This window comes from Chionomys nivalis, chromosome 8 (assembly GCF_950005125.1).
Source record: "Chionomys nivalis chromosome 8, mChiNiv1.1, whole genome shotgun sequence".
NCBI classification, from domain to species: Eukaryota; Metazoa; Chordata; class Mammalia; order Rodentia; family Cricetidae; genus Chionomys; species Chionomys nivalis.
This window is the reverse complement of record NC_080093.1, coordinates 56,853,337-56,881,037: the sequence shown is the minus strand read 5'-3', so window position 1 is coordinate 56,881,037 and position 27,701 is coordinate 56,853,337. Positions and strand designations below refer to the sequence as shown.

Genomic DNA, 27,701 nt, shown 5'->3' with positions numbered 1-27,701 from the left:
GGACAGTAGGTCTCTCCTTTCCACCAGGGTCTACAACCTTCTAAGCTTTAGGTCTGGTTTACTGTAACAAGCATGAATTCCTTCCTCCGGAGCAGGTCTTTAAATCAGTTGGTTATCTTTATAACCTTTGTGCTCCTGCTGGGCCAGTGCACACATCTTACTTGATAGGCCAGAACTGCAGTATGTGGGAACTGACATTAATACCATTGTGACTTTTCTCTTACAGCAGCATGCATTGCGACTTTTGGCACTGTGAAAACTGGCCAGCAGGAAGGACATTTTTGTGTCAGATCCAGCTTCGTTTTCCGTGTCCCATGAAGTCAAGTTGTTACCAGAAGTTTTAAGACTGGGTAGAGAAAAATGGTGGGGCATGGAAGAGTTCTTTGTCTCTCCGTCCATTTCTTTGATAGATGTAGGGTAGGATGTATTTGGTATCTTTTCTTTGGAAATCAGCTTCAGCACCCAACTCCCAAGATCCTGTTAAACACACTAACTTTGCAAGTGAACAAGGGTGATGTTCTGATAGCTGACGGGCACATGCCTTCTGCTCTTTAGACTGGTATAGGATCACAACTTCCATCCGTGTCAGAGCCATCGCCCCTTCCCCCAGCACGTTTTATTTACCTATACCACATCTACTTGCTCTGGGTGGGTGGATCGAGAGAATGGGGCAAAGACATTTTTGTCCCTCAGCCTGTGAATGCTGCTCTAGCAGAGCTTGACCAAAGCAGTGTTCTCAGCTTACAGGATTCCTCCCAGTCTTCACGCTTTGAGGAAGCATGGGGGTCCAGGACTATACATCTCCTAAGCAAGCTCCACTGTGAGCCTATCTTCCAGTGGAAAGAAGACTAGAGCTATGGCGCACTCTCCTTAAACAAGCCAGGAAGGCTGTCTCCCGGGAAGGATGCCTCTAGAAGACAACGTGCGTGCGTCTGTGGGGATGCTGGCTCACGTTGCCTAGTGGTAGCCACACCCACACCCCACTTAAGGAGACCGTGGGCGGGCCCAAACAGGAGTGGGAACAACTCAGACCACCAGGAGCTTGAGCGCATCCGGGAGGCCGGAGCCTACGTGGATGACACAGTGCTGACACAGTGCAAGCCGCGGGACATCCACCTCCCCGCCACCTCGGGTCTAGTTCCGAATGTTCAGCAGGACTGTCCCGACCTCGCCTACCTTCCGTCTGGCCCCTCGGGCTCCCCATAGGCCCCGCCCCTCGCCCCACCTCCAGTTTCACGCACACTCTTTCGCTCCTTTCCTACCTAGCTCCACCTTCTTCCCCGCCTCTGGCCCCGCCTCGCCCGCCTCCGCTTGGGTAGCCTAAGGCCACCGGTCGGTGGAGGACCCTGAGTGGGCTATGGCGTCGGGAGGTCCGCGGGTGTTGGTGGTGGGCGGCGGCATCGCGGGGCTGGGCGCTGCACAGAGACTCTGCCGCCACCCTGCTGCTCCACACCTGCGGGTCCTGGAGGCCACCGCCGGCGCCGGGGGCCGCATCCGCTCGGAACGCTGCTTCGGTAACCGCCCTTTGGCTCCCTTGACCAACCTCAGACCCCATCCTACTCATACTGATCCAGGAAGCCTTTTCGGGCTCCTCGGGGAAAGGAACATACACCCACGTTCACCGGGCCCCGAAACTCAACTGCCCAAAGTTAGAGTACATTCCAGGGAAGGCAACCTAGGGCCCTGCAGTTTTCTTGCTCTGCCCTGGGGGATTCTCTCGGTTTCTCCTTAAGTGACCCCTGAAGCCGGTACAGGCCGGCTTGTCCGTCCCCTGGAGTTCCCTAAGCCTGGTCTAACCAATTGGTTCCTTTGGGAACCACTTGACCCTGAGGGACAGGTCCTGATATACAATGGGTCCCTGTGACTCTCAAGATGTTCTCGAGAGTATACACGGGAAAGGGTGGGGCTGGTTTTTATGGGGAGGGAACTTCCAGGTAGCTTTTCCTGTGCCCTCCTAGGTGGTGTAGTGGAGCTGGGGGCACACTGGATCCATGGGCCCTCCCAGGGAAATCCTGTTTTCCAGCTGGCTGCGGAGTTCGGGCTCCTGGGGGAGAAAGAATTATCAGAGGAGAACCAGCTGGTGGAGACCGGAGGGCACGTGGCCCTGCCCTCCATGAGCTGTACCAGCTCAGGAGCATCTGTGAGCCTGGAGCTGGTGACAGAGATGGCCAGTCTGTTCTATGGACTGATAGACCAAACCCGAGAGTTCCTGAATGCACCCGAGCCCCCGATGGCCAGTGTTGGAGAGTTTCTCAAGAAGGAGCTAAGGCAGCAGGTGGCTAGCTGGACTGAGGATGAGGACACTAAGAAGCTCAAGCTGGCTATCCTGAACACCTTCTTCAACATAGAGTGTTGCGTGAGCGGCACCCACAGCATGGACCTGGTGGCCCTTGCACCGTTTGGGGAGTATACAGTGCTGCCAGGACTGGATTGCACCTTGGCTGGGTATGGGCCACAGCCTTGCCAGCTCTGCCCATCTTGTCTGTGCAGAGACACTAGACTGCAGAAAGGAGGGCAAAAGGGGAGAGAGGAGGCCCGGAGTGGGCAGGTGAGGGCACTGCCCTCCCCGTTCAGAGAAATTGGTTGCTTTTTCTCCTGGTTTTGTTCGTTTAAGCAAGAATGTTTCTAGGGAATTGAGAGGAAAATGTCTTGATTGTCAATCTCTTCTGATTTCCTGGGGCCGCTCATGTGCCAGGTGTTAACACAAGGGGTTTCAGGTGCAAAGGAGCCAGCAGGTTCCTCCCCTAGGGCAGCCAGGGCTGTGCCTGTTGCTAGGCTCACAGACCATTTGGCAGGGTTGCCCTTATCACCGAATCAAGCCCAAGGCTTCGGTTCAGCTGGTAGGCATTTGTGATTCAGGAAGTGCATGAACATGGGGCTGGTGTGGTAGTGGGGGGTCTCTAACACTCATGTACCTAGTTTTGTGGCCCTCCTTAGCCAGAAGGTGAATGTTAAGGGTCCTGTGTTTTAAGGGGTTTCCCACTTCCAGGCACTCTGCCCGGCCTCTTTCTGGCTTTTGAATGATGCTCCCATTGAGGGAGGGGGCATCTTGGATGACTTATTTCTGCAAGTGTTACTCTTCCAGGGCCTGGATCATCACACATCAACTTCTGTCTCTCTTTAGTGGTTACCAAGGACTTACCAACGGCATACTGGCTTCCTTGCCTAAGGATTCGATGGTTTTTAACAAGCCGGTGAAGACCATTCACTGGAATGGGTCCTTCCAGGAAGCTGCTTTTCCAGGGGAGATCTTCCCTGTGTTGGTGGAGTGTGAAGATGGTACCCGTCTGCCCGCCCATCATGTTATCGTCACCGTGCCCTTAGGTAGAATTCACTGTCTATATCCCTGTCTCAGGCACCAGCGGCCTCTGGTTTTTCCTGTTCTCCCCTGACTCTGGGTATTTGCTGAGCTGTGGAGTTCATGTTTATTTCATTCTAGGGAATTTTAGATGGATGGAAGTACTCTTAGCATCTTTTGTAGCGGTTTAGCCCTTCTGCCTCAGCCTCCTGAGTGCTGGAGTTCCAGGCATGAGCTGCCATGCCTGGCTAATCTTGTCTTGTATAAGAGATGTCATTATTAATAATCACTCACGGAAGTTTAGTAGTTCTCACTTCCGTTTCACATGGTGTCTACATGTGAATTTCAAAGTGCTCATGTGGCTACATTTTCATAGACTGAGGAGTGGTTTGTTCTCGAAGATCTAGACAGAATGACTTTGCTTCTCTCCCCAGGCCCACTGTGTATGGGGAAATTGTCCCTGTCAAGTACCTGGTTGTGGCCTTGCTGGCTTCCTGTTGCCCTGATTTCCTTCCTTCCTTTTTTAAGTTTTAATTTTTGTTTTGAGACAGGGTCTCACCATGTAGCCTTGGATGGCCTGGAACTCACTGTGTAAACCAGGTTGGTGTCAAACTCAGACAAGTGCTGTGATTAAAGATCTTGTCCTTCCTTCCTTCCAGGCTTCAAGGAAATGTCTCCTCTGGTTTGACTTAGTTGTTTGTCTGACTGTGCACTATTTTTTTTCTATTTAGACTCATCTAAGTGTTTTCAGTAGCAGAGTGCTTACATCTGTGAGGCCCTGGGTTCAATTTATAGCCTAGTAAATGACAAAACAAGACGTCTGGGTGAAATTTGTGTGATGACTTCTGCAGACTGACCCTGAGCAGTGTGACTGGCAGTTAGAAGTAGAAGGTCAGGAGTGTGATGTTCCCACAGAGTCCTATTTAGCCGTCTCTCTGTGATGAGGGGGTCTGTAGTATTCCTCCAGTATGGTAGCAGTCAACCTTGTCAACCTTAGTCCTCATGGTCCAGCCTTTGGAATTTATCTCCAGGGACCTGAATCGGAGTATGAGATGTTTAAAAGTCCTTTGTACAATCAGGCCAGGTTTCTGTTGATGTAGATTCTAGCTAAAACTTAACTTTAGTTTTTGCTTTTTAAAGCAGGGTCTTACCAATGTAGCTCTTGCTGTCCTGGAACTCACTATGTAGATCAGGGCTGGCCTTGAACTCACAGGCATCCTCCTGCCTCTGCCTCCCGAGTACTGGATTAAATGCATATACCACAAGACCTATCTTAAGTCACATCCAATTCTGAATTGCAGGTTTTCTCAAAGAACATCAAGATACCTTCTTTGAGCCACCACTGCCTGACAAGAAGGCAGAAGCCATCAGAAAAATAGGCTTTGGTACCAACAACAAAATCTTTTTGGAGTTTGAGGAGCCCTTCTGGGAGCCCGACTGCCAGTTCATCCAGGTGGTGTGGGAGGACACATCACCCCTCCAGGACACAGCCCTCTCTCTCCAAGACACCTGGTTCAAGAAGCTCATTGGCTTTTTGGTTCTACCTCCTTTTGAGTATGTATGCATCAAGGAGCTTTCCGGAAGCTCTCTCCTGCTCACTAGTAGCTTAGTCTGTTGGAGGACCCAGCTGTGTGTGGTTCATTGCCAGTGTTTCTGAGGATTTAATTGGAGGAGGGACGTGAGCTCCCAAAGTGTTGGTTATGTATCTCAGCCTGGCTCCCTGAGAGACAAATGGAGGCCCAGAATGTAATCTTGGACTCCTGGAATGTCCACTCTAAAAAAAAATGTATTGAAATTCTGTAGGAAGTTGTGATTTGTAGATACAAAGAAATCTGAAATATGGATCTGTCTATGCCTGGGGAACTAGAACTTAAATGGGAGCAAAAGACCCTTCTACATAATGGAAGCAGAGACCCAGTGTGGTGGTATTTTGTTTGTGCTTTAACAAATAAAGGCTGGCTAGCTTAGCCAGTAGAGTATGAGACTTAATTTCAGGGTCGTGGGTTCATGCTCCACATTAGGCACCAGATGTAGCATGAATTGGGTAAATGCTAAAAGATCAGAGAAGCAGAGCAGCCAGCTACTAGTTCTTACCTCTACCAAATCCTCAGATCAAATGGGCAAACCTCTTTCTAGGAATCCTCAGACTGAATATCTTGAGCTCCTGTCTCCTCCCGCCTTATATTCCTCTCTCCACCCAGCCATATCCCTTCCTGTCTCCACCTCCCTAGTGTTGGGATTAAAGTGACTCCCTAGTATTGGGATTAAAGGTGTGAGTCACCACTACCTGACTCTTTTTCTCTTTGAGACTGGATCAATCTAGTGTAGCCCAGGGTGGTCTTGAACTAACAGAGATCTGTCTGCCTCTGCCTCCCGAGTGCTGGGATTAAAGGTGTGCCCCAACACTGTCTGGCCTCTGTGGCTACCTAGTATGACCAACTCCACACTCTGATCTACAGGCAAGCTTTAGCTTTAGTTGTTAAAGCACAAACAAAATATTTAAAAAAAGATCAACAGACAGACAGGACCCACAGATGAAGGTCTTAACTATGGCTCAGCCATCCTATAACACTGTGTGCATGGACTAGGTACTAATTCAGGAAGAACCACCATGCATAGTGTAGGATGGGAACTGACTTGACAGCATCAGAACACACTAAACTAATGTCGTGTGGAGGAAGAAGTCCACATTCCGCTTAGAGACCTGGCAGGAAAGGGCCGTGTTCTTAGCCTAAAAGACTAGGATCAGTGTCAACAGGAGCCACAGCTGCAGAGCAGCCTTCCCCTGGGAGGGAGGAGGGAAGGGAGTCATTTCACAGAAGTGTTTGGACTGGCTGCCCACTAGTGCTGAAAAAGTACATTTTCTGAAAAATTACATGAATATTATTCTCTTTTTCTGTTTTTGAAAGATTTGTTACATGTGTGGCTGTTTTCTCTGCATGCATGTTCGTGTACCATATGTGTGCAGAGCTTGAGGAGGCCAGTAGAGGGCACCAAAACACCTGGAGCTAGAGTTGTTAGCCATAATGTGGGTGCTGGGAACTGAACCCTGGTCCTCTGGAAGAGAAGCCAGTGTTCCTTTACCATTGAGCTTTCTCTCCCATCCCCTTATCCCTTTTTTAAAACCCCATTTCCATGTAGATAATGATCAATATAAGCGAATGCAGAAGCAGCAGAGAGGCCTGTGTCTTCTATTAGGTCAAATAGCAATAAGAATTGAAGACAAGCAGAACTCTGCCACCTTTACAATTCACTTTGTTTGAGAAAATATGTCCCCACCCCGCCGTGTATGTGTGTATATATGTGTGTATGCTTACTGTCTGTGGAGGCCAGTGGTTGATATCAGGGATCTTTCTCTGTCACACTCTACCCTGTTTTTCAAGACAGGATCTCACTGAGCCTATAGCTCAGTCACTGGCTTTTACCTCTCCACAATGTGTGTCATTCAGAAAATGTTGGTTCATGTAGTAATGTCAAAAGTTAAATTTTATCAATATCACCGCTGATACCTGAAGACTGTCAGTAGCGTGAAGCTCTTATACTGTTGGCAACATACACAATTTTGCTGAAATTCTGGGTTTTGCTTGAGAGCTTAAATTTCATTGTTATCAACATATACAGTGCACATTTTTTTTTTTTTTTTTTAGAAAGTATCTCCTCAGTATCATGGTTGGCTAGGTGTCCTCGTAGGTAAAGAAGTGGGTGAAGGAGGTGCTAGGTGAGTTTCCCCAGACTCACGGCACCTGAAAAGTTCTTTATGCCTCTTACCATTTCTTCACACAGACAGAAAAATACACCCAAGGGTCAAAATGTAATAAAATCAGTAACTTTTAATATTTCATCAAGGACCTTTTCAAATGAAATCAGCACTCCCCCACGCCCCAAAATGTACGTGGTGGTAGTGAGAGTGGAGCCCACTGGTGTGGCGTGTTGAGGCGTCCATTCTCTGAGGGACAGATTACCTGCTCTTCTCTTGCACACTGGTACAAGTGACGAAGTGGAAACAGCACGTGCTGCCTTAGTGTTGTGAACACAGCTGAGAGCCTGGGGAGCCCTGGGGGGCTGTTCTGGGTGGTGTTGGCCCTGGCATAGTTGGGCTGTGGCCAGCAGATTCGCTCGTCTCTCTGTGCACACAGGTCTTCACACGTGCTCTGTGGGTTTATTGCTGGGCTCGAGTCGGAGTTTATGGAGACTCTTTCAGATGAAGAAATGCTTCTGTCCCTAACCCAAGTACTCCGGAGAGTGACAGGTATGCCCCAGCCATGTGTTCTTTTTGGCCAGTCTCTGAACGGGAAGTAAACTCAGAACAGAGAAGAATGAATTCTGCTTTGTACATTCCCAAGATAGCCTGCTTCCTGGGCAGTGGGCTAGTAACGGTTTGCAAACACTTCCTAATTTTATTTTCTAAAATCTTCCTCCCAAAACACATGCAGTTGTCCCATGTCGGGTGCCTTCAGGTAGGGAAACTGAGACTCAGTCCACTTTCAGGAGGCATCTCAGGGTGTTGCTCATGGGCACCAGCTGTCCCTGTGCGGTGCTGGCAGAATAGCTGAGATAGGATGCTTAGGAAAACACACACTGGCGTGGTTTTCTTCCAGGTTAGTGAGAATTCTGGGTTAATATGCTGTATCTCTGTGTTTCAGGAAACCCACAATTGCCAGCTGCCAAGAGCGTGCTGAGATCTCGTTGGCACAGTGCCCCATACACCCGAGGTTCCTATAGCTATGTGGCCGTTGGCAGCACTGGCGATGACCTAGATCTGCTGGCTCAGCCCCTCCCTGCTGATGGAACTGGTACCCAGGTATAGTGGCCTGCCTTGGTGTGAGGCACCCGGGAATCCTGCTGCTCACTAAGGCCTAAAGGTGATGTGGTGTGAGTGGTGGGTGAGGCAGGGATCTCAAAGACTCAGTGGTGTGAGTGGTGGGTGAGGCAGGCATCTCAAAGACTCAGCCCTTTCCTTTTGGAAAATGGGAGTAACTTCAGTTGAATGTGCTGGTATATACTCATGATCTCAGCTCTCAGCAGGCAGAGGCAGGAGGACTGTTTCAAGCCCACAGCCAGCCTGGTCTGTAGAACAAGTCATGGGCCAGCCAAAGGCTAGTAAGACTGTGTCTCAACAAAATCAAACCCAAACGGAAAATCTAGAACGTGTTATTCACATCAGAACTGGAATTTTACAGTGCTCACTACAGGAATAAAATGAAGCAAAAGTAATTGGTATGGACAACCACCCTCTCCCCAGACCGTGCTTCCAACAACCACCCTCTCCCCAGACCGTGCTTCCAACAACCACCCTCTCCCCAGACCGTGCTTCCAACAACCACCCTCTCCCCAGACCGTGCTTCCAACAACCACCCTCTCCCCAGACCGTGCTTCCAACAACCACCCTCTCCCCAGACCGTGCTTCCAACAACCACCCTCTCCCCAGACCGTGCTTCCAACAACCACCCTCTCCCCAGACCGTGCTTCCAGTTGCTTTATCTCTTTGTCTTTGTGTTGGCGAGGAAGCCCTGAACATGCCAGGCAAGCACTCTATCACTTGCCGACACCCCCCCCACCTCTCCATCTGATTCTAGTATTGAAAGCACATGTTCACACTGTTGCTTTAAGATGTTCAGGTGATCATGGAGGCACATGCCTCTGTAATACCAGCTAGAAAGATCACTACAGGTTCTAGGCTAGCCAGAACCACATAGTGAGACCATGTTTCAAAAGTCATCAGCTGTAGAGAAGTAGGTGGCGCAGTTGGTGCCCCCCACCCCCACCCCAGCAGGGTCTGCCCACTGTCCCCTAATTACTGAGTATGCCTTCATGCAGAGATCTCAGTGGTATCTCCAGGACGGCTACCCAGTGCCACTGTTTAGTTTTCCAGGTGTCTCAGGGGCCCTGTCAGCTTGCTCATGATCACGTCACTTTTATTTGCAGGCAGTGACTTCTCAGCACTGCATGGTGCATTCGATTTAGCCCCACTCTCCTGTGGTAGTTCTGCAGCTTCAGGGCCTTACCAGCCGGGCATCCTTGGTCCCCACACCTGCCTGGCATGGGCAGTTACGTCTTCGGCATGTCTGCAGACGGATGGGCAGGGGCTCTGTTTTCTGTGGATGTCTTCACAGCTGCTCCGCTTGCATCCCTGTTCAAATCTGGTCTTTTCCCGCAGCTCCAGGTACTCTTCGCTGGGGAAGCCACCCATCGGACATTTTATTCCACCACACATGGGGCCCTCCTGTCCGGCTGGAGGGAAGCCGATCGCCTCCTTGGTCTGTGGGACTCACAGGTGCAACAGCCCCGGCCCAGGCTGTGAGTGTCTGCTGCTCTGCTCTATCAGGCGGGCTGACAAAACTCCCCTGTCTGTTGGATACATGATTTTCAGTTTGGCTTTTGAGGTTTTGGGATCTTACTGGTAGCTTTAACTTTGGGAAAGTGGTCTCGTTTTTCCTATCTGTTGTTGGAGTCTGGGTTGGTCTGATCATGGATGCCTCACTGTGTTGTTGCGCACATAAAGCAGCTAATACTGTAACCCCTGTGTCTAGAGTCCTCCTCATCCTGCATCCAGTTCTCATCCATCCCCAGCTCACGGCTTTTCCCTCTGGGTTCTTTGGGCCTTAGGGTCTGGGGTTACCCTCTGTACTGTTTTTGAAGGCGTTCCCACTGCTGTTGTTCAGGACCACAGTATGGCTAATGAACCTCCCTTTGATCATTAATGGATCCATGTCAGGTACTCTAGAGGGGTGGGTGGGCTGGATGAATGTGCAGAACTGAGAAGACTGGGTGGGGCAGGGTGAGGTATCTTATCCTGGCCTGGCTTGGGAATTTTTGGAGGTGAAAAAAAAAAAAAGGTTTAAAGATTATTGAGGGAGCAGGTTGGCCAAACTCGGGGAAGGTACTGGGGACACAGAATATGGAGATACGGTTAGGAAGGGTGTTAGGGAGTCAGGAGTATTGGGGTAGATATGGGGAGTGTCTTGGGGAGCTAGGCAATGTCGGCTAAGACTCTTGGACACTTTGTAGCCTGTCTCAGTGCATCCTCCCAGCAGCTCCAAAGCACAGGTCCGTTGCTCCTCCTTACAGAGAAGACAGAACACTTAGACTTATTAACTCCCCAGGCTGCATCTGCCCCCAAGAGCTTGCACACCTCTGCATGATGGAGCTGGCGAGGCTGGTGCAGCCACTGGGATAGTGCTCCAGAGGGAGCTATAGGAGCTTTCGGAGACTCTTGCCCCTCCCTTGCACAGCATGGCACTGTCACTGGCCCCAGGCTCCAGAAGGGCTGAGTGCAACCCCTCTTGGCTGCATCAGTCAGGCTTCCATTTCCAAAACAGCTCCTGGCTTGCCTGTCTGTGCACAGTCCAGTCCAGCTCTCTGCTGGGCACCTAGTCCTTCAGATCTCCAAGGCCTGCCGTTCCTCCCTCGTTCCAGTCTGTCAGGAAGCATGTCACATCATCAGGAACGCTTCCTGCTTTCTGTCACCGGACTATCCTTCATGGGATACCACGGAAAAAAGCCAGACTCCAGTAATTTTTTTTTTCAAGGGCAAAGGTCTTTACTGTTGACCCTCAGGGAGGCATTTCAGTTTTCAGAGACAAACTCAGGTGACTTTGTGGGAGAAACAGGCTTGCCAAGAAGAGAGGCCAGGGGATGGAGCTCCGCCATGGTGGAGAATTGGCCTGACATGCCTAGAGCTTTAAATTTAGAATGTGGACACAGTTTCCCCCTCTTTTTCTTTTGATACATTTTACTTGGTAGTCCAGGCTGGCCTTGAACTTTCTATTCTGCCCCAATCTCATAAGTGCTGGAGTTACAGAGGTGTGTGTGTGTGTGGTTGGGAGGTGGAGGGGTACCGGGGATTAAACCCAAGGCTTCCTGCATTCTCAGCAACCTTTATAACATCGTTACATGTCAGCCCTTTTATTTTGAGATAGGGCCTCTTTTAGGGTTGCACCCTCCATCATTAGCTGGTATCGCCGGCCTCTTCCACTAGGAGCAGCTACATTGACATTTAGTCTTTTTTTTTTTTTTTTTTAAGATTTTTATTTTTATGTATACAGGGTTCTTCCTGCATGTATCCTACCTACAGTACAGAAGAGGGCACCAGATCTTATTACAGATGGTTGTGAGCCACCATGTGGTTGCTGGGAATTGAACTCAGGACCTCTGGAAGAGTAGCCAGTGTTCTTTACCTCTGAGCCATCTCTCCAGCCGCCTGACATTTAGTCTTGCATTCATGAAGAACGCTTCACTTCCGTTGTATTAATAGGGCTGTAGTCAGTACTTAAACAGTTAAACTTGAAAATGAAGGCATTACAGACAGAAAGTAAAACACTTGAAAGTTCTAAGGAAAGCCCAAGAACTGATAGGGACAACTAAATTTCATTACATTGATTTATATGAGGGAAAAATAAGACTTTATTTTTAGACAGGGTCTTGTGTAGCCCAGGCTGACCTTGAACTCATGACCTCTGACTTCCATCCGGGCTAGTCATACCTGGCTGAGACTTCTAATTTCAAGTTTTCTTTTTAGTGTTTGTAAGGACATGCTCCAAAGTGAGATATTGTTTCAAAGGAAAAAGGAAAAAAGAAAAAATGTGTCCAGATTTTAAGTTTAAATTCCTAGGCTTCTCAGGCCAGTTTCCCACTGCAGAGGAACCCATCCCTACTGTCAGCAGCTCAAATCCTCCTGCCTTTTCAAAAACCTAGAGTTTTGGGCATGCTAGGCAAGCTGTCATCCTCCATGCTATATCCTCAAGCCTGAAACATTTGGACTGTAGTGCAAAGTCTCCAGATTGGGGCCGAAGTGATGGCTTGGAGGTTAAAAATGCTTGCTGCTATTACAGAGGGCTGAAGTTCGGTTCCCAGCACCCAGTCAAAGGACTCAACACCACCTCTTTCAAGGTCCAGAGGACCCACTGTCCACTGTCTTGTCTCCTGGCCTCTGGGGTTACCTGCATATGTGTGGTATACACAGACACTTCAAATATAAAGAAATAAAATTCAGTCTTGTTGTTTTTCCGGTCTCACTACATAGCTTTGGCTGACCTGGAATCCACTATGTAGAGCAGGATGGTCTTAAGCCCCCTGCCTGCCTCTTCCTCTCTCGTGCCGGGATAAAAGATGTACGCCACCACAAATGATATAAAAACAAGTACTACAAAAACGCAATAAGGTCTCTTAATAAAAAAATCTTCAAATTACTCAAAAGAACCTCGTCTAACCTCGGGAATCCTGAGAACGGGGCGTCACCGGGCCGCCAAAGTCACACCGGTCCGGCCCACTCAGGGCTACAATTCAAGCACATGCGCAATCGCGCACGGAACCCTAGAGCGCCGGAACTCCTGAGAGCAGATCCAGGCTCTCGCAGTGACGGTCCGTCCGTCAGGGAGCTCTTCCGTCACCAGCGCTATCAGCGCTATGAGGCTTTGGCAGCAGGCATGGGGTGCCGTGGGGACCGCTTGGCGCGAGTGCTTTCCTCTGCAAGGTCACGAAGTGGCACGCTGGTTCCCCGGCCACATGGCCAAGGGTGAGACCAGAGGGAGGCGCGGGCGGCCCGGGCGCCGGCCCTGGAGGCTCCTTTGGTTGCCTTCGTGGCCTCGGGTTGGAGAGTTGTTCCACGCTTGATGCTTTCAGTCGCACTGAGTGGTGAAGGCACATGCAAGCCGGTACACCGGAGTGATGGCTGAGTTTAGAGGTCACAACCTGGCCCCAGACAGACACCTGGCATAGTGCATCGCTGGGCTCCTGGTTGCTGTGGTCTTGCTGCCGCTGCCATGCGAGGTGGTAGTGTGGCTGGAAGGCGCCAGGATGTGACCGGGAGGGCAGCAGTTGCGGGGCGGAGCCTCAATTTTATTTTTCCTCTTTTGGTTAATGTGCTGAGGTCATTAACTCAGCAAAGTATCAAGGGCCTCCAGATCAATACCCAAGACCCTCATATGTGAAGTGTTCTGCTCAGACCCACCCAGGGCACCCCAAAGCTCATAATGCTGCCTCCTTTAGTCCTGTGTGCCCTGATGGGTTCTTAGATGTATTTCCTTAGGATCACTTAAATCTGCCTCCTTGGGCTGTTCCCTTAGTGCCCTTCTACCTTCCAGGACTAAAGAAGATGCAGAGCAGTCTGAAGCAGGTGGATTGTGTTATCGAGGTTCATGACGCCCGGATATCCTTTCATGCTGTAGGAGGGCACCTCTGCTAGGCTGTAGAGGCAGCAGGAAGCTTTCCTGCTCTCGCTCGGTCTCCTTTGGACAATCTAGACTGTTCTGCCTCTGGTCCAGTCATATGTCTCCAACTGCCGACAGCTTCTTTTGTAATCACTGGCACCTAAAGCGGTGTTTTCCAACTCATTACACATCAGGATTCCTGGGAGGCTTTTGCACTAATCTCTAGCTCTCCTGTTTAGATCAGAATCTCTGGGGTGGGGGTCCAGGCTGTGTGCTTTTATTTTTAAGTTTCCGCCTGATACATTATTTGTCTCAGCCTCTGGCTGGTTCACTTTGATATTTTTAGGGGTAAGTTATGAAACCTGAGATTAAATGGTCTTGCCAACCTGAGCGTTCCTCCTGTCCTTAAGTGAGAATTGATTGGCAAGCCATTGTCATGTCCATTGACACTTGCTTCTCAGACCATTTTGTTGCATTTAAGCTGTGTTTAGTTTCTGTGATGCAGTTATTGGCATGTGGGTTCTTCCTTATTCTACTTATTCAGCCTGAGAAGAGCCTGGGGATGCCAGACCAATAGGCCCAGGCCCTTGGAACAGCTGGTGGTGGAGGTGGGGACCTGTTGCTACTGGTGGGAGTCCCTGGAAACAGGAATGGAGAATGAGGGACTGTTTCAGCTTTCAGAGTTGGAACTTTAGCAATAGTACATCTGGTGTATTTGTTTTAGGCTATAAATCCTATTCACTTAATGTCACATACTGCCAGGTGTGATATTATTATTATTACTATTATTATCATTTTGAAACAGGGTCTTGCATTATAGCCTTGACTGGCCTGGAGCCACTATGTAGACCAGGATGGCCTGGAACTCACATAGATCTGCTTGCTGGGATTAAAGGTGTATACTTCCAATCCCTGGCTATGTTTGACTATTAAAAAGATAAAACATTGTTTTTTTCAGCATATATGATGAGAGGACTGATCTCTTTTAGTGTCTGGAACATTCAGCTGCATCTAGGATGTGGCAGCAGCTCTGTGCTGGATAGTGGTTTCTGTAGCATTTTAGGAGACGAACCTGGAGACTTGGGTTTGTGAGTGGACTAATCAGCTGTGAGAGGAGGACCATTTGGGTGGAGATAGCAGCTTCCCAGGAAGGCCGAAGGGGCAGAGTGTGAAGGTAAGAAGCCCATCTTGCTTATGTTAATGTCACAAATTGTAGCCCCATGTCAGCCTGGGGTAGCTGAGGATAGCTGGAAGTGGCATCTTCAGGAGCCAGAATGGGTGGTGCTCATGGTAATTTAGTTCGTGCTTCTTAGGAATCACGTTTTCTTAAATGTCCAGGTCATTTCATTTTAAACTTAAATTCCTTGGCATCTAATCAGTGAATTTTCTTAAAATTTTGATTTTATTCTTCTCACCATCTGTTTGGGAAGTCAGGTGACAGTGGCCTGCCTGATCAGCTTCTGAAATTCTTCATAAACCACAAGGGCAGCATCAGGTTGGCCCCCCCTACGTCTGGGGGCAGGAAGATGGGTTGTATGGTTGTTGCTCTGAGATGGGGCTTCTTCTTTGGCTTAAGCTCTTGGCCTGATAACCGCTGGTAAAGCTCGGTAGGGATTTTGCCTTAACATCAGCACATCCCACTTTCAGGTCGAAACCCTCTGTTCCAGGAGCTACTTGGTCTGAAGCCTCATTTGCTTGTCCTTAACAAAATGGACTTGGCGGATCTTACAGAGCAGCAGGTGAGTGCCTCCGCACCGATGCCAGCAGCAGTGTGACAGAGCCACCGACCCAGGACTCCTGGTATGCCCCTGGGTAGGCTCTGCTTTAAAACAACTCCTGGCTTTGCATGAGGCATCATCTGGCCTGGCTTCTCGGCAACAGCTGTTCCCCTCAAACATGAACTTATAGCCCAAATGCTGAAGATGGACATACCTCCTGTGGGGACTGGGCTGGTGTGCTGCGGGAGCCCTGGTGACCACCAGAGCTGCTTTGTGCCCCGAGTCTTTCTGATGGATGCTCTGCCTCCTATATCCCCCATGGTAGCCTTTGGCCACGTGTGACTACCGAAGCAAAGAGACCGATTACATTTTACTTTGCTTTAATGAGTTGGGAGATCCACAAGACTAATGCTTGTAGCCCTGGCCATCTGTGGTGTAGCCCAGGGTTCACTTGTGGTGGCTGCAGTACCCACAGCTGACTATACTCAGCATGGCCCCAGGTTTTCTCCTGCTAGTTGCTTTCGGCATACCCTGTGATCCAGAAACTGGAAGGGCTCAGGGTGGGACTGGGATATGAAAATTCCAAAGTACCTAACAGTCTCTCTAAAGCAGTGGTTCTCAAACCTTCTTGATGCTGGGACCTTTCAATACAATTCCTCATGTTGTGACCCCCCAACCATAACTTTTTTTCATTGCTACTTTGTAACCATAATTTTGCTACTGTTATGAATCATAATGCAAATATCTGTGTTTTCTGATGATCTTAGGTGTCCCCTGTGAAAGGGTTGATCAACTTCTGAAGGGATGTGGCTCCATAGGTTAAGAACCACTGCTCAAAAACCAGACAGATTTGGGTCCCAGGGCAGTTTATTTTCTACGTGGCCTATAAGTAGGCAGTGATGGGAGGAAATATTATTTGAAGTCTTGACTCTACTTTAATTGCTATGTTGTCAAATTCTTTGGAAAGAGGAATGTCGGGATCTTGAATTCAAACCAGTGCTTTAAAAATTGTTAATGATTCAGACATTTTCCTTTTCTGAAGAGCAACAGAACTTATATGGAAGGTCAGGATGTCTAAGGTGGTGGATGTTTATTGGCAGCACCTGCCGCGAGGCCTGGGGAACTGACCACGCGCTCCACCTGCTGAACAAGCTTCTGGGCTTTTGGTTGTTCATCTTCAAGTGCCTTCTCCTGTTTTTATTAGTTGAGACTTGATCTGTTAGAGATAGCGTCTGTGCTTCAAATGCTGACCTTTACAGACTGGTGGTGGACACTGCCCTCTACTGGGCAGGCATAAGAAGTGCAATGAGTGCAGGTTTCTGAAGGACCTGGGATTCCACCCCCTTCACCTATACCAGGGGGACATCTGAGTGAATCTTCGCAGAGACCAGAGATCAGTATGTCTCTGTCTTGACTAGTAGCTTCCCCCCTCCCTCAAAGATTTATTTTCTGTGCATAAGTATTTTGCCTGTATATGTGTATGTGAAACACATGTGTACCTGATGTGCACAGGGGCCAAAAGACGGTGTTGGATCCCCTGGAGTTGGAGTTGTGAGTTGTGTGGGTGCTGGAAACCAAACTTGCAAGAGCAGCAAATGCTCTTAACCTTTCCACCATCTTTCCAGCCCCCAGGCAAATATCTTAATTATATGATACATAGTATGGTAACAATAACCAAAAAAGCTGACTGCATCCGTGAATTACTTTTTGTTTATTTAAGCATTGATTATATTTTGTGGTCAGTAGTGACTAAGCACAATGCTTATTTTCAACATGTATTGATAAATGTGAATATAAATAAAATATGTATACTGATTATACTAAATATTAAGTCTAATGTCTTTGTCAGCTTTAGTTTACTTTTGGGCTTATGGTAATACTTATTCTTTATAATCAGATTGGGTTCAATACTATTTCAGTTTAAAATGAACTCTCATGCTTGGCTTGGTGGCACTCCTTTTATCCTAAAATGTGGGAGACAGAAGTAGGCAGATCTCTATGAGTTCCAGGACAGCTTGGTCTACATAGTAAATTCCAGGCCAGCCAAGGCTACATAGTGAAAGTCTATCTCAATTTCCCCTCCTCCCCAAAAGGGGAGATAAGATAGAGCCCATGAAAGTGATGGGATTCCTCAGAGAAGCTCAGTGCTGAGGCTTCAGAGTGCCTTGGTTCAGTCCCATCTTATCTTCAGAAGCATTGAAGTCCCTATGAGCAGGCTGTGTCCCCCGTCTGCACCCTGGCAGAGCCTGAGGTTCACAAACAGCACAGCTATGTCTGCCCTAGGGCTCTTCCCTCTTGCTCTGCAAGGGTCTCTTTAGAGCCCCTTGTCTTCAGAGTTGCGGCTCTGCATTGCTGCGGGTCTGCATTGCTGCCACCCACTTCATGTTGCCCAGCTCCTAGAGTTGAAGCTGTCTCTGAGCAGACGAAAGCACCTGCACTGTTCTTTCAAGCTTAGGTTCATCCTTAAGTTTTTATTTATTTTTGAGGCAGTCTCACTCTTTAATCCTTGCTGGTCTGGAACTTGCTGTATTGAGACAAGGGTGGCCTCAAACTCACAGAGACCCACCTGTGTCTGCCTGCTGAGTGCCGAAATTAAAGGAAAGTGGCACCTAGGTCAACCAGATTCCTTTTTAAAAAAACTTTTTTTTTTTTTACATTTATTACTTCTTAACTCTCTGTGCGTGTGTGGATATGTATGTTCCATGGCATGCGTTTGGGGGACCAAGGACAACTTGGGGGTGTTGGTTCTTTTTTTCTATTGTATAGCTCTCTGGGATGGAACTCAGGTTGGCATCAAGTACCTTACCAGCTCAGCTGTCTCACTGTCCCCAAGCTCAGATTCTTGAGTTTTAGTAGTACACCTTTCTCTCTTTTTCTCTCTCCCCTCCCTCCTCCTCCTCTCTCTCTCTGTGTATATGTGTGTATGTATGTATTTGTTGTTTGTTTGTTAATATTTATTTTTATTTTATTTATGTGGGCATTTTGCTTGCATCTATGTCTATGTCTGTGGAAGGTAGAAGATGATACTTACTCACCTGGGACTGGAGTTATGCCATGTAGGTGCTGGGAATCAAACCTGGTCCTTTGAAGAGTTGTCAGTGCTCTTAACTGAGCTGTCTCTCTAGTGGTGATATGTACACACACTAGCATACATACATACCTACCTACTTGTCTGCATGTACTCGCAAGTGCACGTGCATACATGTGTGCGTGTGTGCATACACACACACACATACACATTTTAAAAATCTTATTTTAGATAGGGTCTTTCTGTGTAGTATTGAGTTTAAAGGTTTGTACCACCATGCCTGGCTTATGATTCAAATTTTAATTTAGTATTTAAGATAGAAATGTCTCTTTCAGAGAATTGCCCAACACTTAGAGGGAAAAGGCCTGAAGAATGTCATTTTTACAAACTGTATCAAGGATGAAAACATCAAGCTGGTGAGCCTCTGTACATGATGGTTGATAAGTAATGGGGATAAAATCCTGGAATTGGCTTTAACTGCCTGGAGGTGCAGGGTCTTCCGGGCTGCCTGTCCCCTGTGTGGATGCACACCTGTGTGAGTTCTGAGGGAGTATTCTGGGCTTATAAGTAATAAGAGCCTTTTGCAGAACCCAGTAACTCGTTTTCGCAGTTGTTTTGATGGAACCCCATGAGTTGATGTGTGCACCATCTAGTTAGTAGTTGTAGTTGCTGTAGAAGTCCTCCTGAGGTAGCCACACTGCTATTTCATGGTGTGTGGTCAGTTGGGTTGGGAGTGGGTGGGTGAATCCAGTTAGCTGTGGCTCAGGTGGACAGTTGGATACCTGTGATCTGGATGCCCAAGTTTTCATCTCAGTGAGGTATATATGAGATCTTGACCCTCCAAATCAAGGGCTAAAGACAGGGTCCCTGACCCTGTTAGTTAAGTGGGTTAGTGAGGAATGTATGACCAGAAGATGTGGCTTGTTTGTTGCAGATTATCCCAAAAGTCACAGAACTGATCAAGTGCAGCTACCGCTACCATCGAGCAGAGGTTGGTTGGGTGTAGAGCTGGGGGTGGGTATGTGGAGTTACCCAGTCCCTTCCTGCCTGCTCATTCTGAGCCTTCTTTAATACAGAGGACTGGGCTGTGTCCCAGCCAGGACCCAGGCTTTGTTTTTACTTTCTTTAATGCAAAAGAATGGGCCAACCCTGTTGGTCAGCATGGGGCCTTTGTGGTGATGTCCCCTTCCCCTGGGCTGTGGGTTTCACAGCCTAGGTGGGATGAAATTGAAACTCTTCTGTCTCCCCAGAATCTGGAGTACTGCATCATGGTGGTCGGTGTCCCTAATGTAGGCAAGTCCTCTCTCATCAACTCCCTGAGACGACAGCACCTCAGGACAGGTAGGCAGTCCCTGGTTGCTGACTTTCACTCCTGGAAGGCAGTGTGGGAGAGCATGGCCAGCGCTCTGTTGCTTGGAGGCATTCCTTCCGTAGCTTGTGCCCTGTTTGCTGACAGGACAGTTAATGGTCTGAAGGAGGTCTGTGTAGTGTGATTTTGAGGTCAGCCTGAGCTGCAGAGAGATGTCCAGGACAGCCAGGTTACAACAAAAAAAGTGTGGTGCCACACACCTTTAATCCCAGCACTTGAGAGATAGAGGCAGGAGGATTTCTGTGAATTCAAGGCTAGGATGGTTTATAGAGCAACTTTTAGACTAACTAAGGCCACAATAGTGATTCTGTCTCTGAAAGACCGAACAAAACTGTGAAACAGCAACACCCATTTGTACTGTGAAGGTTGAGAGTTTGAAATCATGCTGTACTTTTATTTTAGAAAGAAGGTATTTGGGACATTAACCGGGGGAGGGGTGCACAATCATCTAATTTTTTAAGTTTATTTTCCTTTAAAGTGTCTATCTTCTTTGTTTGGGGTCTTAAGTTGTTTATAGGGTTGAATAGGCATCCCTATTAGCCAAACTTTAAATTACCTGAGACTGAAGCTTCAAACATTTCATCCTGTTCTTCCCCAGTGCCTGTCAGCCCTCTTCTATTTCTGTCCAGCCGTGTCAATGAGGAATGCTGGAGCTGGGCAGTGGTGGTGCACACATTTAATCCCAGCACTTGGGAGGCAGAGGCAGGCAGATCTTTGTGAGTTTGAGGCCAGCCTGGTCTACAAAGTGGGTTCTAGGACAGCCAGAGCTGTAACACAGAGAAACCCTGTCTTGAAAAACAAACAATCAAAATAAAACAAAAAGCCTCCCAAATTCTGGAACTGACTTGTCTCGCTTCATCTACTGTTCTAGGTTTGTCCACGTTGAAACTGTTAGCAGTTCCCTCCTCCTTAGGTCCAAGTTATTCTGCTGTCTGTATCTCATCCCTCTGGTCATCTGTGATGGACACTTTGATCCTTTTGCCCCTGTGGTGGTTGTCAGTGAATAGGTAGCCTCTCTGGGGTGCCCTGGGCTGGGTGCCATGCCAGGCAGCCACAGTGCCAGAATCAAGGGTGGCACTGGCCTGCCTGCTCTGGAGTAGGTGAGTCCAGGAGAGGTTTTGAGGTGGAGGAGCAGGTCTGGTGTGACCTTTGTATCAGGGGGAACCTTTCTACACTGGGAAGTGAGCTCTGGGCTTTTGTTGACCCTTGGTCACTGTGCCTAGCTTTGAAAACCCTTGCCATGTGTTCTTTGGTACTCAGGAAGGAACAGATTATAAATTGGCAACTTATTGACCTCTGGTTTCCATTCTGCTTGATGGATATGTTGGCTAAATACATTTTATTACTTGCTCTGTTGCTATGTATAAATATTTGATGGCCTCTCCTGTCTTTTCAGGAAAAGCTGCCAGAGTGGGCGGTGAGCCAGGAATCACCAGAGCTGTGACGTCCAGAATCCAGGTAGGGCCCTTGATTGCTAAGCCCAGAGCCCTGCCCAGAGCTGTGCTGGCTACTGAGCCTAGCACCCGAGTGCAGCATTGGCACTACTTCTGACCCCTATCCTTGTCCTCCTCTCCTGTTAGGGCCAGTGCTGCTATATTCTGTGTAGATCTGTCAGGAGGCAGCCTTTTTACCTCACCTGCCAGAGCCACACTCACTTATTCCCTTGTACTTTCCATGAACCTTGGGCTTTTATTTGTTCTTCAACTTAAGCAGAAATTATACCCAATGGGGACCCTAAACCTTGGTGCAGAAGACAACGTATGTTGTGGGTTTATCCTGAGGCTTGCTGCAGAGTCTCTGGCAATGGTTTGACTTCTGGGCAGAGCTGCCTGCTTCATCCACCTTTTGCTGCACAGGTATGTGAGCGTCCACTGATGTTCCTGCTGGATACTCCTGGGGTGCTGGCTCCTCGGATTGAAAGTGTGGAGACAGGCCTGAAGCTGGCCCTGTGTGGTGAGCCCCTGCTAGGGATGGCTGTGCCTCTGTTCCACTGCGGACTTTGACTGTTCCCTAGGCAGGTGGAGTCATTACTTCCTTCACCCTACCAGATGCTTTTCACGGCTTTGAGAGGGAGACTAGCCCACAGCATACATGTGCTGACTGCCATTCTGCTCTGTAACAGGATGGTAACAAGTCACATAGCCAAAACATGAAGGCCACGCAGGGAGGTTCCCTAGTAGCTTGAGGTTTTCAGCCTTCAACTGGGAGACATTTGGGCTTGGTGGAGCACAGATGTCCGCTGTTCCATGGGCTTGCCTTAGCTGCTTGTCTTCCAGGAACTGTGTTGGACCATCTTGTTGGGGAAGAGACCATGGCCGATTACCTCCTTTACACCCTCAACAGGCATGGGCTATTTGGGTGAGTAGCAGTGAGTTGTGGGGGCTGCAGCTCATCTTATTTAGGTATGGTTTTAAAAGTAAGTCATTAAAGTATTATATAATCTTAAATTATTACAAGTATGTGATTTGGTAAGCTTTGAAATATGACCATATCATATTGTCATACAAGATGGTGGACATTCTGCTGGGTGTGGTGATACATGTCCCAAATCCCAGTACCTGTGAGACTGAGATAGGATCATAAGTTTGAGACCAGCCTTGGCTACTTAGTAAGACCCTTCTTTAATCTTAATCCCTTGTGGGTGGACAGGAAGTAGATAAACATTCTGTCAATGAAATTGTGCAGAATACATCCTCTCTCCTGGCTTCCTCTACTAGGCTTGACTGTTCTGAGTTATCCACGCTCTGCATTCCTTTTGGTGCTTGAACTCATTGTGTATCACCCAGACATCCTGCCCTTGGTTTATCTGTTCACCCTGGTGGACATGGAGTGTGTGTAGTTCTTGGCTGTCACAATCAAGGCCACTTTTTTTTTTTTTTTTTTTTTTTTTTTTTTGGTTTTTTGAGACAGGGTTTCTCTGTGGTTTTGGAGCCTGTCCTGGAACTAGCTCTTGTAGACCAGGCTGGTCTCGAACTCACAGAGATCCGCCTGTCTCTGCCTCCCGAGTGCTGGGATTAAAGGCGTGCGCCACCACCGCCCGGCTCAAGGCCACTTTTTAGAGAACTACCTAGCTGGTTTTCAGGGCAGTTTTACTGTGCCATACACCACCTAGCAGAGAACGGGGTCCAGGCTGTTCTGAGTCCTCTTTACACACGTGGCCAGTCTTTTATTTTATTATTGTTGGATTTAATATTTTATTTACTGTTTATAAATTTTGCCTGCATGCATGTTTGTGCACCACATGCATGCAGTGCCTGTGGAGGAAGGCATCAGGGTTCTTAGAACTGGCATTAAAGATAGTTGTGAGCAGTCATATGCATGCTGGGATTTTAACCCAGGTCCTCTGCAAGAGCTGTAAGTGCTCTTAGCCACTGGGCCATTTCTCAGCCCTGGCCAGTTTTAATTTTAGCCTCACAGGTTGCAGCGTTTGATGTATATTACTACTAGGTAATGCTGACGTTCTTTTCCTGTGTCCATTGGCCATCAGTGTGCCTTCCCTGGGAAAATGTTCAAATCTTTTTCTCATTTAAAAATTTTATTTTAGGTGTATGGGTGTTTTGCCTGCATATATTTCTGTGCACTATTGCATGAGTGGTGTCCATGGAAGCCAGAAAGGATGTCCATTCCCCTGAAACTGGTGTTTCTGATGCCTGTGAGCCATCATGTGGACACTGGGAATTGAACACAGGTCCTCTGGAAAAGCAATAAGTGCTCATAATCACTCAACCATTGCTCCAGACCCCCTTCCCTTTTTGGTTTTGTTTTTTGAGACAGGGTATCTCTACATAGTCCTGGCTGTCCTGAAACTCACTACATACACCAGACTGGCCTCAAACACACAAAGATCTGCTTGCCTCTACCTCCTGCATGCTGAGATTAAAGGCACGCCCCACCATCCTCATCCTCTTCCTTTTGTTCTTTTTGTGCTGGGATTGAACCTGGGATTGAATACAATAAGCACCTGCTCTACTGCTGAGCTACGTCCCAGTCCATTTTCTTATTTTTATTTTATTTTTGGCATTTTGAGACAGTGTTTCTCTGTAGCTTTGGAGCCTATTCTGGAACTAGCTCTTGTAGACCAGGCTGGCCTTGAACTCACAGAGATCCACCTACCTCTGCGTCCGCCCCCCCCCAAGCGCTGAGATTAAAGGTGTGTGCCACCACCGCCTGGCCCATTTTAAGTTGCACTTCTTTACCTATTCGGAGGGACAAGTCTAGGCTTTGTCTTTTTCCGTTAACACCATGTTTTAGGGGGTAGTTTTGGAAGTCTGAGTTAGTACCTAGATACTTTATAATAGTGGTGCTTCATATATAGAAATATGCCTAGCCTGAAGTCATAGAAGTTTGCTTTCCTCTTGCAGAGTGACAACTTAGATTTTACTCTTAGCTATATGGCTAAGATGTGTATTAGCATTTGCTTGTATGGCACAACTGTGAAGTTCTTATTTTGCACACGGATGACCAGTCGTCCAGGAACATTTGTTGAAGACTTTCCCCACTAATTGTTCTTCTGCCTTTGCTGAGAATCCATGTCGTCTGTCTGTCTGCCTGTGGACTCTTCTGTCCTGTTCTGTCTTGGTGATGGTACCTTTGATGGACTCAGCCTCACTCTTCTTTGAAGTTGTTTTGTCTGTTTTATTTCCTCCATGTTCACATAGGAACTTTACAAATTTCTCAGCTTCTACAAAGACCTATTTTTACAGGTGAAGTACCAGAGGTAGAACACTGACCTGGCAGTTGCAAGCCCATAGGTTCAATCCTTAACACTACCAAAAAAATCAAAACCAACCCAAGATGAGCATTGATTTCCTTGGGAATGCCAATTCCAATAAATTTATTTGTCAGTTTGGAGAAAACATGACAATATCATAACACTATTGGGTACTGCATCTCATGAAGATAGTGACTGCATCCGTCTATTTAGCTCATTATTAGTTTTCAACAGACAGATCTTTTACATCTTTCATATATTTAATGCGTTCATGCTCTCATATATGGCATTGTTATTAATTTTAATATTGTAATTGGTATTGATAGTTTATGAAAATAGTTGAATATTGCGGTTGAGTCCTAGAATTCACTTGATTTTTTTTTTAATTTTTTTTCACTTGATTTTTTTAAACTAGATAATCATGTTATTTACAAATAAGGATTTTTTTCTTTTCTTTGAAGATTCGGGTTCTTTTCCTTTTTCTCGCCTCTACATCTTGGTGTTGAGTGGAGTGATGAACACGGGCTTCCTGTTGTCTCTGTATTAGCAGAAGAATGTAGATTCCTACCCTCGGGTAGGATGCTACCTGGGGTGTTTCACAGATGTCTTCCCAGGGTGAGGATGTCAGTCTGACTGGAGGCGTATTGCTTTTATTTCCGAAAGGGTCAGCTTAGTTAGTGTTCTCTATTTTCTTTATTTTGCCAAGCCCTGTTCTCTTGGCTCTGCTGCCTTAGTGCTGGGCTCACAGCAGGCCTCACCACACCTGGCTTGGCTTCCTTGCTTCTTCCCTCCCTGGCATCTTTCACACACAGACCAAGGACTCTGGTATTGGACTGTGCTCCAGACTTTAGTTCCCTTGAGACGGGCTCACCATGTAACACAGGCTGTTCTCAAACTTGTGCTCCTCCTGCCTCAGTCCTAGGAATGACTGCACGTCATGGCCAGCTCCAGCTTCACTGATTTCTGTCCCGTCTTGACGCTGTCCTCATCTCTGTGTTGTGACTCACTGAGCAGAGCCATGACTGGACCTGCTACGTCCCGCTGGCATTTGCGGCTCCAGTTTTCTGTACTTGGAGGATGTTGCTAGGACTACCACTGTGGAGTCCTTTCTAGCTTGTTATCAGTGACTTTTTGTGAACGGGGTTCCCAGGGCATCTCAGCTGTTACCCTGCAGCATCCAGGTCCCATTTCTCTCACTCTCCCTTGTGTCCACCATCATCTTATGCTACCTTTGCGTGTTCCATGAACCGCAGAGACACTGCTGTGATCTCTTGCTGTGTAGATAGTTGTCATTATAAGAAGAGAGAGAGCCTTGCATACTGAGCTAGCATGTTACATACACAGTGTTGACTGTCTTTGTGGGAACCCAAAGAAGTTTATACTTGTGTTTCCTGAACATGAGATTTTCTTTAATATTTACTGTAGTGAAGGTCAGCACCAAATTTCCAAATGACTGAATTTCACCTGTGCCATGGTGCACAGAGGCCAATGTGACCTCTCACCTCTGTGGTGGGGCAGGTGTCTGTGACCTCTCACCTCTGTGGTAGTACAGGTGTCTGTGACCTCTCACCTCTATGGTGGGGCAGGTGTCTGTGACCTTTCACCTCTGTGGTAGTGCAGGTGTCTGATTCACTAGTGACCTCTCACCTCTGTGGTGGTGCAGGTGTCTGTGACCTCTCACCTCTGTGGTGGTGCAGGTATCTGTGACCTCTCACCTCTGTGGTGGTGCAGGTGTCTGTGACCCCTCACCCCTGTGGTGGTGCAGGTTTCTGATTCACTAGTGACCAGGCCCCTGTGCACTGCTCAAGATACTTTATTTCTGCCGGGCGGTGGTGGCGCACGCCTTTAATCCCAGCACTTGGGAGGCAGAGGCAGGTGGATCTCTGGGAGTTCAAGGCCAGCCTGGTCTACAAGAGCTAGTTCCAGGACGGGCACCAAAGCTACAGAAACCCTGTCTCGAAAAAACCAAAAAAAAAAAACAAAAAAAACAACTTTATTTCTGGCCTGCATTTGTAGTGTCTGTCAGCCTCTTCTCTGACTGATGTCTGTCTGTCTCTGGTCCATTGTTCCTCAGAGCTTTCCCCTAGTGAAATGCACTTCAGGCCTTTTTCACAGGGGCTTTGTCACAGCTTCGTGACGTTCAGTACGCAGTTATACAGATTGACGTGCTATTGTGCTTACCGTTTACATCCAGTCATTGACGGGTCAGCGCAAGCTGGCTGACTGACCTCAGTTTTGGTCTGTTCTGCTTTGAAGGCCTGGTCACTTTTGACTGGGTGCCAGTCAAAAATTTGAATTTAACCTTGCCGGGCGATAAGCCTTTACTTTTCTGTAAGATTTTCCGAGCCTTATTCTGGAGCAGTAAGCTGCCTGGAAGCAGTCTGATCCTCTCAAGAGCCGGGGAGCTGGCTCCTCTGAGGCGTGGGTGAGTGGGAATCCTCCTCAGGCGTGGAGCCTCACGGAAGCCTGACCTGCGCCGTGGGCTTGCAGGTACGTGCAGCACTATGGCCTGGCCAGCGCCTGTGACCACATAGAGCGGGTGCTGAAGAGTGTGGCTGTGAAGCTGGGGAAGACGCGGAAAGTGAAAGTGCTCACCGGCACAGGTGGGTGGGGCTGCGCTGATGGCGTGGGCCCCTTCCTCTGTCACCTTTCTGCAGGGCAGGAGGAGACACAGAAGGAAACCTGTAGGCAGCTGTCCTGCGATCAGAGCATGGGAAGGGGAACTGGGAATTTCTAGGGAGGGAGGACTTTGTAGTATCGGCTTCCGAGGGTGGTCCTAACTCCGGACAGTGCTGGGAGGATGTGGTACCTGTGTTCTTTCTGAACATGCCCTGTTCCTCAGGTCCCACTGATGGGGCCTCTAGTGGTCTCTTAGGGTTGGCCTGCCCTTAGAGGCCCCTTTCTCATCTGACCCTCTGTCCTTAGGTAATGTCAATGTTATCCAGCCTGATTACGCCATGGCAGCCCGAGACTTCCTCAGAACCTTCCGCAAAGGGCTACTGGGCCAAGTGATGCTGGACCGTGATCTTTTGCCTGCTTGTTGATGACGCTGAGCCCTGAACTGGCTTGCTGGAGTATAGTCTCCTGCAAACTCCATGGAACTGCAGCCGGAGCGTTTAGCTCTCAGAACTGTTCCCCTGTCCACAGGCTCTATGTGTTGCTACCCAAGACTCAGCCCCTAACTCCAAAGGGCATTCTGTTATCAGCCTGCTTAGTCCTGGTTACAACCATGGGGTCCCAGGAGTCCTAAATATGTGGTTTAGTCAGGAGGTTTTCTCTCAGTCTCAAGGAGAGGTTAATGCTATCTCAGAGGAGTCAAAGCTGTAATCTGTAATTTAAAAATTAGGTTTAAAAGACTGCTTTAAAAAAAACTTTCTCTGGCTGTCTCTCATTTAATTTCATTTTTTTGTTTTGTTATTTTGAGACAGT

The 27,701-nt window shown here is 48.0% G+C and overlaps 2 protein-coding genes across 4 annotated transcripts; both read left to right on the top strand.

Moving 5' to 3' along the window:
• The first annotated feature begins 1,304 nt into the window (after positions 1 to 1,304).
• Positions 1,305 to 12,474, top strand: Paox (polyamine oxidase). Its single transcript, XM_057777639.1, has 7 exons — positions 1,305 to 1,514; positions 1,959 to 2,445; positions 3,125 to 3,324; positions 4,600 to 4,852; positions 7,435 to 7,547; positions 7,942 to 8,099; positions 9,456 to 12,474. Exons 1-7 carry the CDS (start codon positions 1,358 to 1,360, stop codon positions 9,597 to 9,599), a joined length of 1,512 nt encoding a protein of 503 aa, XP_057633622.1. The 5' UTR covers positions 1,305 to 1,357; the 3' UTR covers positions 9,600 to 12,474.
• Positions 9,460 to 27,628, top strand: Mtg1 (mitochondrial ribosome associated GTPase 1). 3 transcript variants are annotated; one of them, XM_057777642.1, is made up of 11 exons: positions 9,460 to 9,595; positions 13,381 to 13,447; positions 15,083 to 15,185; positions 18,528 to 18,608; positions 19,127 to 19,183; positions 19,443 to 19,533; positions 20,958 to 21,019; positions 21,418 to 21,514; positions 21,838 to 21,919; positions 26,763 to 26,875; positions 27,198 to 27,628. In XM_057777642.1, the coding sequence occupies exons 2-11, from the start codon at positions 13,392 to 13,394 to the stop codon at positions 27,314 to 27,316; spliced, it is 861 nt and encodes a 286-aa protein (XP_057633625.1). In that variant the 5' UTR covers positions 9,460 to 9,595; positions 13,381 to 13,391; the 3' UTR covers positions 27,317 to 27,628. The 3 variants fall into 3 exon arrangements, with proteins under 3 accessions (XP_057633625.1, XP_057633624.1, XP_057633623.1); XM_057777640.1 differs by lacking the exon at positions 9,460 to 9,595 and adding an exon at positions 12,590 to 12,812; XM_057777641.1 differs by lacking the exons at positions 9,460 to 9,595; positions 13,381 to 13,447 and adding an exon at positions 12,589 to 12,812 and having other exon boundaries at positions 15,094 to 15,185.
• Positions 27,629 to 27,701: the final 73 nt, after the last annotated feature.

What these genes read in the sequence shown, in the direction of transcription:
- Mtg1 (XM_057777640.1), top strand. Translation starts at nt 12,704, where the DNA reads ATGAGGCTTTGGCAGCAGGCATGGGGTGCCGTGGGGACCGCTTGGCGC. An exon ending in AGGATGAAAACATCAAGCTG is followed by an intron (nt 18,609 to 19,126) that starts GTGAGCCTCTGT and finishes TGTTTGTTGCAG; the next exon opens with ATTATCCCAAAAGTCACAGA. An exon ending in ACGACAGCACCTCAGGACAG is followed by an intron (nt 19,534 to 20,957) that starts GTAGGCAGTCCC and finishes CTGTCTTTTCAG; the next exon opens with GAAAAGCTGCCAGAGTGGGC.
- Paox (XM_057777639.1), top strand. Translation starts at nt 1,358, where the DNA reads ATGGCGTCGGGAGGTCCGCGGGTGTTGGTGGTGGGCGGCGGCATCGCG. An exon ending in TTGGTTCTACCTCCTTTTGA is followed by an intron (nt 4,853 to 7,434) that starts GTATGTATGCAT and finishes CTGTGCACACAG; the next exon opens with GTCTTCACACGTGCTCTGTG. An exon ending in AGTACTCCGGAGAGTGACAG is followed by an intron (nt 7,548 to 7,941) that starts GTATGCCCCAGC and finishes TCTGTGTTTCAG; the next exon opens with GAAACCCACAATTGCCAGCT.